The following is a 12,066-nucleotide window of genomic DNA, read 5'->3' as shown; positions in this document are numbered from 1 at the left end:
GAAAGATGGCATTAAAAGATACAAAAAACATCCTTCAAACCAATTTTGGCAAGGGAGGTATGAGAGCAAGGATTCAAGATTCTTTAATAGTACATAGAATAGAAATAGGAAAAAGTACAAGTTATGGTATTAGGATAGATGATGACTTTGATAAAAGTTTATAAAAAAATAGATTTTAGACTTTTACAATGCAAAAAAAAAAAAAAAAAAAAAAAAAAAAAAACACCTTAGAAGGCATTATTAAGAACTACAGCTATAATACATGGTGCAACAAGTTTGAAAGATCTTGTCAAGGCTCTTTCAATTCATGCATATATTGATAAGAGCTAAGATAAAGCCTTGATAGAAGAAAAGAGGCAAGGAAATTTTGATGATACAAGGAAAGTAAATTCTTTTAAGATGCAAACTCAAAGATACAAGGTTTGAGAAGTAACTTCACAAGAATTATTCATAAAAGATATATCAATAACATTAGAAGAAAAAACAAAAGAATAAAGATTATCCATATTAATAAAGGTTAAAAATATAGATAAGCTCGTTGTTGCTTTGATTGACTACGATTCTAAGATAAACCTTATGTTCAAAGATCTTTACATGAAGCAAAGGTAACCAATTAATATGGAGCATGGATGGATAATACAAGTAGCTAATAATACTCAAGATGAATTATATGGTGTTTGTCCAAATGTAAAAATTTGAATTGATAATATTGCAATGGAAAAAAGATTCTTTGTTTAAAATGCAACATCTTATCCTCTTATTTTGAAACAACCATTTATTATTGCAACTTAGATAGAAATAAAGATACATAATGATGGCTCATTTTATGCACAAATTCATACTAAGGATGGGAGAAGAGCAGTATAATTTTTGATTGTGCCTCCAGATTATAAGCAAAATTGAAACAAATTGAAAAAAAAATCCATTGCCAAGGATTGTTGAAGAATTTAAGGATTTTTTAGGAGTACTACTATAAAGTAGAATTATAGAAAAAATAAAGAAATGATATAATACTAATTATGATATATGGTTTATTTGATGCATACTAAAAGATGTACAATTTCAAAGAGGATAAATGTCACATTGTAATACAACTATATGATAAAAATATAATCAAAAATAAATTTTTAATTAGTATCTAATCATCTTGATTCAATAATAATTCAAGACAAGTAAATATGGATTTTATAAAAGTCTCTTAGTTTATTTTCTTATCTTAATAGCTAATTGATCAAAAGATTGGATAGTAATTTTACCTTCTAGGCTATAGAAAATCTTTTAATATCTTAGAAATGCCATAAATTGATTAAAAATAAAAAATAAAATAAAAAATAATATGGTTAATACTAAGATTAAATTAAAAATAGGGTCGAGCTAAAAAATTCCTAAGATAGGTTAAATTGATACTTAAAAATCGATCACTTGTAGGACATGATCAAAATCAAACCTCTAGCTTTAAAAATGGCCGCCTATCGTAAAATATGGAGAGATTTGGAGATTAATAATTAAGATTGGAGAGCTGGCTTTAAGCTTGTTCTAGAAGCATAAGGTTTGTTTATATAGGATTTGAGATGACTTTACAATTATTCTTTAAATCAAAATTTGTATTGGTGACTTTGGATTTATGTAATACAATTAGAGCTAGCTTTTTTAGCTAATTCATGCAATTAATCTCATATCTATAGTTTAAAATTTAAAAAATATTTGATTAATCAAGTGTGCTAAATGTGCATATAATTTTGTATTAATTTAATGATGTAATTGCAAGATATCTGATTTTTGATACAATAGGATATTGAAAGTTGACAATTTGATATCTAAAGATCTATTAGTCACAACAAGATGAAATTTAGTATAGTATTAGAAGACTTGAAGATCAAGCTACATACCAATTTTGAGCTGAAGTTAATAGCTAGAAAAGGAGAAGTTGCTACTAAAACATTTGTAACTTTTGAGTTAGTAGCCAAGTGACATTAGTGTAATTTTTTGGACGTTTTATCACAATTTGTAGATTGGATTAGTTTGAATTTTACTTAGCATATAAAAGACTTATAATGGCATTCGTATGTAAAATTTTGTATCAAGTAGACAATCAAATTAAGAGTAATAGCTTATTGAAGTTCACTAATTAGAATTAGGGCTCACAAAGATAAATTGAAATTACCTAATTATGAAAGTAATAAAGCAATTAGAATTTGTATCATGGATATACACATGTAAGCCAATAATTACATGTATAAATAGGTAGAAGTAAGTAAAAGTAAATAAAAGTAAGTTAATTCTATAGTATTTGGTATCAAAGCTTCCTAGAAGCTTCATAGATGCTGCTTTGACTTTAATTGATTTTTTGGGATTGGAAACATGGTCAATAAGTTGGCCATATGCCACACATGTTGTTAGTTTGAAGACAAAGCTAACTATGTAGCACACACATAGAAAAACTTACCTTGTAAGTCAAGGCATGTGTTCTACAAAGTCAACACATATTGGAGGTCCTATAGAACGTCGCCATGTAGCCCCTAGTTAGATAGTATATATAGAGACAAGAGTGAAACCTTCTTCACTTTTGTCAACTCCTTTTTTGCTTCTAGTCTAGTTTCAAGGGTCTCTAATTTTCTTGGCTTTTGGCAATAGCCATTCCAGTTTCTTTCTTAATATACATATCAAGTTATTTCTATTTTGTCATCTTTCTTTGAGAGAAGTCTCACTTGTTTATTTATTTTTATCATGTTCTTGTACTTGATAGATTGACAAGAGTACATTTATAATATCAGACTAATCTTGATTACGAGTGGATTACTCCTTTCTCTTGATAAGACATAAGCATATTAGAAGTTGCGGATTACCCTCTTTTAAACTGATATTGTCCTTAGTATTTTCTTTATTCTCAAATCTTCTCTTCTATTTATCTTGAGCAATATTAGACATCTTCTCTTTTTTAAGTGTTATGATGATAGAAGTTGTTAAAATGAAGAATGCAATGGCACAAATGCAAGAGCAATTGAAAAAGTTAATACTTGCAATGCATCAATTCAATTTACTACCATAAGGAGTAACAAGATTGGCAGGAAGTGAAGATATAGAAATGATTGGAGCTGCTTCAACATTTGCACCAAATCATGTCCCTTCTTCTATGGTAGAACGCCCTTTCAATGTTAGAGAACCAAGAATTACCCTATCCAAAAAGTTTGATGTACCAACAGCATTCCAACATCTAATGAATGATATCTTTCGAGAGTTTTTAGATGATTTTGTTGTCTATTACTTAGACAACATCTTAATCTATTCTAAGAATCCAGAAGAATATGAACTTCATGTTTGCTAAGTATTACAAAAAGTAAGAGATGCAGGATTTTATGCCAAGATAGAAAAGTGTGTATTTCATACTACTGAAGTCGACTTCTTAAGATACATCATTTCAAATGATGGACTTATGATGGATCTTAAGAAAGTTTAAACTATTATGGATTGGAAGATCTCCAAAACAATAAGAGATGTCTAATATTTTTTGGGATTTGTCAACTACTATCGGATCTTCATCAAAGACTTTTTTCAAGTTGTAGCTCTACTTACACATTTGACTTGCAAAGACAAACTTCAATGGAATCAAGAAATAGAAGTAGCATTTGAAGCTTTGAAGACAGCCTTTGTTTCTGCACCAATCTTGTATTATGTCGATTTTTTTAAGCCATTTTTTATGGAAATAGAAGCATCAGACTTTGCTTTGGGTGTTGTATTGTCATAAATGGGAACAAATGATAAACTTCATCCAATAACTTTTTATTCCAGAAAATTTTCAACTGTCGAGATTAACTACGAGATCCACGATAAAGAACTTCTTGCAATCATGGATTCATTTCAAGAATGGCGCCATTATCTAGAAGGTGCTTTTAGCCTAGTCATAGTATATACGGATCACAAGAACCTTGAATATTTTATGTCAGCACGTATTTTGAATCGTTGCCAAGCCCGTTGGAGTATGTCTTTGTCAAGATTCGAATTCAAGATCACTTATTGACCAAAAAAATAACAAGGTTTGTTAAATGCACTATCTAGACGATCTTATCTTGCACCAAAGGAAGGAGATATTGTTTTTGATCAACAACGAACAATTCTCCTGAAGCTAGAGCATCTTCATCTTCGAGCAATAAAATCAACACTAACTATTGATTCAACTTTCATTAAGCAAATTCAGTCAAGTATGACTTCTGATCCTCTTATTCATGATATTAAGAAAAATCCTTCAAAGTCTCATGATACTTCCAAGTTTGAATTCAAGAAGAATCTACTATATTTTGAGGGACGCCTATATGTTCTAGAAGATGAAGCTCGATTACATGTTCTTCGAGCTCGTCATGACTTTTCAGTAGTAGCACATTTTGGATACAATAAAACTTTAGAACTAATATCCAAGGACTTTTGGTGGCTACAAATGTGGAAAGCAGTCAAAGATTTTGTACAATCTTGTGATATTTGCTCGAGATCAAAAACTCTTCATCATCGACCTTTTGGACTTCTTTAGCCATTATCCATTCCAGAACAACCATGGTCTTCTGTTTCTATGGACTTCATCATGGATCTTTCAATCTCAAGTTTTTATGATTCTGTATTCGTGATAGTAGATCGTTTTACCAAGATGGCACATTTTGTACCATATAAAAAATCTATCACAGGTGAAAAAATAGCTAAGCTCTTTCTTGACAATATCTATGGCTATCATGGATTATTCAAGGATATTATATCAGATAGGGAAACTCAATTTGTATCAAGATTTTGGTAGACTCTTTTCAAGATTCTAAAAGTGGATATAAAACTATCTTCGACATTCCATCCTCAAACTGATGGACAAACGGAGCGTGTTAATCAAGTTTTGGAGAAGTAATTAAGATGTACCATTAACTACCAACAAGATGATTGGACAACGCTTTTGCCATTGATAGAGTTTGCTTACAATAACATGATACATTCCTCTACAAAATAAACACCTTTTTTTGCTAATTATGATTATCATCTACGACTTGATACTTTTGACTTTACAAAAGTTGATAATCTTGCTGCAAAAGTTTTAGCAATTCATTTGTCAAAGCTACATGCAATGATAAGGGCATAGTTAAAAGAAGCTCAAGAACAACAAAAGATCAATGCGGATGTCTATCAAAAGGAACAACCACCATTTCACATGGATGATAAGGTATAGTTATTTTGTCGCAATATCAAGACCACTTGTCCTTGTGACAAATTGGACTATCGAAGGCTTGGACCATTTTTTATTTCTGCACAAATCAATCCAGTTGCATATTGTTTATATCTACTGGAGTCAATGAAAATCCATTTAGTATTCCTCATGTCTCTTCTTGAACCATACAAGACAGTGGACATATCAAAAAGAAGACAAGCTCCACCTCCTCCTATAGAAGTAGACAATAATGAAGAGTTTGAAGTGGAAGAAGTCTTAGATTTAAGGCGGCATCAAAATAAATTAGAATAACTTGTCTATTGATACAGATATGATATTAGTAAACGCACATGGGAGCCGGTAAAGAATCTTGTAAATGCAAGAAAGACGGTGGAGGCTTTTCATCGATGACATCCATCAAAATCAAGATGAAAATCTTCTTTATAGAAGAAATAAGATCTAGGCAAGATAACATTCTACTTTCAATCCTTGTTTGTAGCTTTTTTGTAGTTGTGACACTCAGAAGATGGAGAACCAACAACCAGTGGATTTGACTCAAGAGCCTTTGTTTGCTGACTTGCCGGACGAGACATTATGATTGTTACAACCTTTAAGACGATGCAATTGAGATGAAGATCTTCAAGAACAACATGTTCTTCCTCGAATAGATGGTGAAATACAACGCGTTTGGTATCACAACCTTGGAAGGAACTTCTGATGTTTGGTGATTTTACTAGAGGTAGGAACAACTCCTGATGGTATTCCAAATATTTTATTCGAAGGAAGTTATGAAGGCTTTAACAATGATCAAATAACTGGGTGGTCTTCCTGCCCTGATATAGTACACTACCGATAGTTGACAGACCCTATCAATCATCTTCGAAGAGAACAAAGATCAGAGTATGTGGCGAATATAATTTGTCGCATCATAGATTTCTTCAACATATGATTACCGCTCCTTGTGGAACTCGTCCATAGAAGGGGGGGTAATGTCATGGACATATACATGTAAGCCAATAATTACATGTATAAATAGGTAGAAGTAAGTAAAAGTAGATAAAAATAAGTTAATTCTATAGTATTTGATATGGAAGCTTCCTAGAAGCTTTATAGATACTGCTTTGACTTTGTATGTGTCTTTAATTGACTTTTTGAGATTAGAAACATTGTCAACAAATTGGCCATGTGCCACACATGTTGTTAGCTTGAAGACCAAGTTAACTATGTAGCCTACACATAGAAAAACTTCCCTTGTAAGTCAAGGCATGTGTCCTACAAAGTCAATACATATTAGAGGTCCTATAGAACGTCACCATGTAGCCCCTAGTTACATAGTATATATAGAGACAAGAGTGAAGCCTTCTTCACTTTTGTCAACTCCTTTCTTGCTTCTAGTCTAGTTTCAAGGGTCTCTAGTTTTCTTGGCTTTTAGCAATAGCCATTCCAGTTTCTTTCTTAATATACATATCAAATTATTTCTATTTTGTCATCTTTCTTTGAGAGAAGTCTCACTTGTTTATTTGTTTTTATCATGTTCTTGTCCTTGACAGTTTATATATAGTTGAGGTTATTAAGAAGATTATTTGTAAGTACTTTGTATTGGCTTTAAGCTCTTTTGAATTGAATTTGAATCGCATTCTTTTTATATGGAGGAAATCTATTAGGATTTCTTAGATACTTATAAAATACAACTTCATCTTCCATAGTCAAGTGCCTAATGCATTTCCAAACAAGACAACACGTAATATGACAACGTGTGGTTAGCTTGTGATACAAGCTAATGATGTGGCACACATATACAAAACTTATCTTACAAATTAAGATACATGTCTTGCAAATTGGACACATGTTGGAAGTCCCATAGAACATTGTCATAAAATTTGTAGTTAGATAATATATTTGGAGGCAAGAATGAAGCCTTTTTTTACTCTTGTCAATGCCTTTTTAGTCCATGGTCTTGTTTCAAGACTTTCTAAACTTCTTGCCTTTAACAATAGCCATTCTAATTTAATATTATACCATCTTTGAGTGATTTTCAAGTGTATTTGAATGATACAAGAATTTAAAATTTGAATATTAAAGTATAAAGTTTTTAGTAAAATTATGCTTAATTTTATCATGATCACATAATCATGCGACAATCATGATTTAAAGATAATTTTTGCATGACTATGTCATTAAATACAATTGTTGCATGACTATGTGATTATAGTGCAACAACTATCTTTAAAAAAAAAATAATAATAATAGGTTGTACATTTTATTATAATCAAGTTAAAATTGCAAACACTACAACTATTTCGATATGCTTTTTGGTCTATTATGACTAGAACTTAATTTTTTATACAAAAAGCCATCATGTACTAATAACCTTCTAGATTTTTAACTATTGTGTTTTATTATGTGTTAGAGACTTTGATGAATTACACTACTAATTGAACGAGGTAGATTAATGTAGATAGATATTGAACATCTTAAATAATTTACATATAAAACTATTTTATTTATAAATAAACACTATTACCTTTATTACATAAAATAAACATAAATATTATTGTCAAGTATTAAAATTTTATTTTATAAATTATTTTTAAAAACTATTTTTTCTAAAATATTAAATAGGTTAAGAATAAAAAAATAAAAATAAAAATAAAAAAGATTGGACCTATTATTATAAATTAAAAGATATTATTATATAAAAAATTATAAAAATAATTTGATTAAAATATTAAAATTATTAAAATCAATATATATATATATATATATATAATAAAGATGATATTCAAATTATATTTAAAACACAACTCAATAGTTTTAAGTAAAAAGTATCAAGAACTAAAAGAATGTATGAGACATTTTTATAAGACAATGTATTAATTTGTTAAGAGATAAAATATATATATATATATATATATATATATATATATATGTAATATAAGAAAATTTAAAAATAATATTATTACTTTATTTTTATTTAAAAAATTATACACTTGTAATTTTATAATATTTATTACACTAAATTAGAAAAAATATACATTATTTTTAAAATAATTTAACTAAATATTAGAATAAAATAATTTATTTTAAAAATTAGAAATTAATTTTATTTATTTATTTATTTTTAAACATATTTTATAATATGGTTTTAAGTAATAAATAATTAAAATCTAAAATCTAAAATTATTTAAAATTTAAAATTTAACCATTAAATTTTATAGATTGTATAAAAAAAATAAAGGTATATATTTATGATCAACTTAATCAAAACTAAAAACTATATTTGAAAAAATATTATCTTTTATGTTTTATTCTTATGTTTTAAACTTATATTTTAAAAATAATAACTTTTATTTGAAACATGGCTTTCTAATTTGCCAAAGAACCATAGAATTGCTATAGATGCATAGTTTTGTGCTTCAAGATCTAATTTTTACCCTTGTTCACAACTCGTCCTCTTAGGATATCAATTCTTAATTTTTCAAGATAACTTTTGCTACAAACTACTCTTAATTCCCTTCTAAAGGTGCTTGTATCATTTTTTTAAAAATCTACTTGATTTTGACATATTTATAGCCATACAAAGTATGTAAAAGCTTTTTTTATGAAAGATAGCATTAACACTAAAAGTTTTACTACCTCTCTATCTTATATCCATATTTTTCTACTTTATTTTTTAATTAGGCTCTTCTAAAATAGAACTCATATTTCTATATTTTGCCATATTGTTATGTCACAACACAACAAAACTTCTATACTTAGGGTGTATTTGATAATCCAATATTCAATCCAAACATTGATCCAAAAATAAAATAAATCAAATAATTTTTTATATTTTTGGCAACTTAATGAAAAATAAATTAACAAATAATTAAACAATTTTGAAGACAACTGTTTTGTTTTTAAAAAAATAATGTGCAACCTATTTTTTAATAATATGTTTATTATCTTCATCTCAACTGCAAATGAAAATATGCAAAAAAAACTAGGTGTTTATGAGACCACAAAGTGTGTAGCAATATCAATTTAGGATATAACATTCACAATTCTCTCAATGTATATAACTTACCAAAAAAACTTCTAAGATAGAGATTGAAAAATGTATATATTTCGTACTTTGAAAACAAGGAGAAATTCAAAAATAAACATGGAAGAGCTTAGTTTCTTGGTAGTATATTTATTCAATTGAAAAATATCTATATATGTAAATATATATGTATACATATATAATAAAATTGGTTTTCTCAGCTTAAAAAGTTTGCAAACTTTGTTGGTTGAAATAAAAAAATAAAGTTCATTTCCATCTCACCATCAGGAATATAAAAACTCCAGAACAAAAATGGCATAAAAACGAAACATTGTACTCACCTATACCATCGGCACCAAAGTACAGCTTTGAAGGAAGAACGCTAGTTTAATGTTAAGTGAAAGAGCAGAATGTCAACTTAAAAAATGAAATAGGATCAGGAGTACATAAAATTTTCTTTTCAAAGATAACTTGCAGGTCCGAAGAAGAACCAAAACGACTTGAAATGCTAGTTCATATTCACAGGTCTGTTTCATACAGTACATATTGATCAAACTACGAAACAATCGATTGGCAAAGACCAATTAAAAAGTAAAAAGAAGACGGGTTTAGGCCTGGGCTGGATTATCCGTCTGTATGGATGTTGCGATTGGAATTCTCAGATTGGATGCTTCTTTTTCCCACTCGAACATGAGCATTTACTTTCGGCTCCCACACAGACAGAAGATTCAACGCACTGTCGACACTTACAATGGTTTTCGATGAGCCGTACCTGCAACATATATTGACTAGAATTAGAGAAAAGCCAATTCGAAAAGAAGAAAAAGAATGCAATTTGAAGGGACACAACTGATTGCTCTTCGCGAATGCAGAAGCAGCCATAAAAGCCGACAACACGCACAACCAGCTCAAGCGCTGTAAGACAAGTATTCTATCAAACTATTTGCTTGAAGTGCACTTTGAAAGAGAAAAATGTTGAACCCATCCACGATCTCAACAGCAAGCAAAGACGTATTGGGTGAGCACTCAAAATGAAATTATAACATTTAAGAACACATCAACTAGACCAATCTTAACAATGAAGACTGTAATGTACTCACCTATTCTTGAGCAATGTGAGCTCCGAACCAGAAAACTTTCTGCAGCTAATATCATGCACGAGGTAATACACAGCCTCCTAAGTTCCAGGCATGATCAAGTGCCCTTTCCACCGGTTCCAGTTGAAGAAGCTGCTTTCCACGGCACCAGATACTTGGATTAACAACGCCCTGGGGCTGCATTTCCTGGTGGTGGAGATGGCGATGGCGATGGTCTGGGATGCAAAGGTGACGTGCTCGCATCTGGAGCAGGCAAGTCAAAATCATGGGTGAACCTTCAGGAGGACGTTGGAACATCGTTATATCCAATACCCAGGTCTATCAGTATCCTATACAATCTGACAACAGGTGTTGTGGGTTCGTACAGTATAACGCACATCTAACAAAAGTAATCAAGGTACTTGCAGATGTACACCCACGAACTTGAAAGCGCAATTTGAGGAGGATACAAACCTACAAGAGGTGCAAGAAAATACACACACCTCGGGCATTCAACATCCGGTCCATGTTTGTGATACGTCCTTGAATAACACGCAGGGTAGACATGAGCGATGCCACACGCTTTCGAACATCAGATAGCTTGGCAGCGTGTTGTGCTACCGTTGGAATAGGGGTATCTTCTAACAGCTTATCTAGCTCTGAAAAAAAATAAAAATAAAATACAATACCAACAAGATACATGTCAACGAAAATCGGAAAATGTACCGAATTCCATTTCTTTCACCCAGTAACCCCACCTGACACACACTTAGCAAAACCGCTTCATCCAGACAGAACTCCTCCTTCGGCCAACCATTCTCAGATACCATACCTTTGGTGAGACGATCAATGCTCCCGGTTAGCAAGCTCTGGCTCTTGAGAGCTCCTTCTACCCTTGCATCAAATTCCCGCACCACGGGACCCAACACAGCAGCAAGTCCTTGCGCGATGACATCTTCTGAGCCATCCTTGGCAACCCTAGAATCTTCGCCCAATTCGTTCGAAGATTCCGCAACAGAGCTGCGCTGATCGCCTACGGATCCCACCTGCGCATCCATCTCGATCGCTCGCTCGTTTTAGTGAGTTTTCATCCCCACCATGCCCTGCCTTCCCAATGTCCGTCTCACCCCGATGTTCTGCTCGCCCACAAAACTTCACGCGTAAGTCAGAGAAAGAAATTCAATGCGCACAGATAGAAAAGATCTGCTTTTAGAGCCCCCGAACCCTAGCTTCGCATGCTCCCGAACCACGTAACCCTAATACTCGATATTGATTTCAAAGAATTGGTGAGTTTGTAGGAACCAGTGAGATTGTGGGAACTGATGAGTATGTGGATAAGCCGGAGCTTGACATATGCTGTGAAAACAAACAGGGAATGAGGGAAAGGATGATACTTTTATGTCATTATTCATCCACTAGATGACACAAGGTAATCCATGTGTGTATATTTATGGGCGTTGGTAATGCCACCATAATTGTTGTTATTATCTACAATTTATCATCAATCTCGTCATCACAATTTCTGCTACTGTCATCACCCACTTTATATATTTTTTAAAATTTCTAATATGTATGTATGTATGTATACTTAAATTTTTTTACATAGTAAATTTGATCTTTATTTAATAAATAAATAAAAATAAAATTGTGGTAGTAATAGAAAAAATTGTGGTGACATATGGTGGATGATAGATTGCAATAGTAGTAGCAAAAACTATGGTGGCATTTACAACATCCACATTTATACATGTACTATTATTAGAGTTCATTCATTTGCCTCATGAATAGTA

At 31.2% G+C, this 12,066-nt stretch overlaps 1 protein-coding gene across 2 annotated transcripts; it reads right to left on the bottom strand.

Moving 5' to 3' along the window:
• Positions 1-9,586: 9,586 nt before the first annotated feature.
• LOC112292150 (uncharacterized) lies at positions 9,587-11,446 on the bottom strand. 2 transcript variants are annotated; one of them, XM_090256186.1, is made up of 4 exons: positions 11,109-11,446; positions 10,751-10,935; positions 10,301-10,540; positions 9,587-9,972 (listed from the first exon to the last, which is right to left on the bottom strand). In XM_090256186.1, exons 1-2 carry the CDS (start codon positions 11,332-11,334, stop codon positions 10,751-10,753), a joined length of 411 nt encoding a protein of 136 aa, XP_090112312.1. In that variant the 5' UTR covers positions 11,335-11,446; the 3' UTR covers positions 9,587-9,972; positions 10,301-10,540. The 2 variants fall into 2 exon arrangements, with proteins under 2 accessions (XP_090112312.1, XP_024396095.1); XM_024540327.3 differs by having other exon boundaries at positions 10,780-10,935.
• Between the last annotated feature and the right edge of the window lie 620 nt (positions 11,447-12,066).

This window comes from Physcomitrium patens, chromosome 15 (genome assembly GCF_059467195.1).
Source record: "Physcomitrium patens ecotype Gransden chromosome 15, ASM5946719v1, whole genome shotgun sequence".
Classification (NCBI taxonomy): domain Eukaryota; kingdom Viridiplantae; phylum Streptophyta; class Bryopsida; order Funariales; family Funariaceae; genus Physcomitrium; species Physcomitrium patens.
This window is presented reverse-complemented; position numbering and strand designations above follow the sequence as displayed.

Bases quoted from the DNA above. Each gene is read 5' to 3' on its own strand.
- LOC112292150 (XM_024540327.3), bottom strand. From the start codon at position 11,334: ATGGATGCGCAGGTGGGATCCGTAGGCGATCAGCGCAGCTCTGTTGCG. The intron at 10,936-11,108 runs GTATGGTATCTG...ATTTTTTTTCAG, and splicing joins CATTGATCGTCTCACCAAAG to AGCTAGATAAGCTGTTAGAA. The intron at 10,541-10,779 runs GTGTGTGTATTT...TGCCTGCTCCAG, and splicing joins CCGGATGTTGAATGCCCGAG to ATGCGAGCACGTCACCTTTG.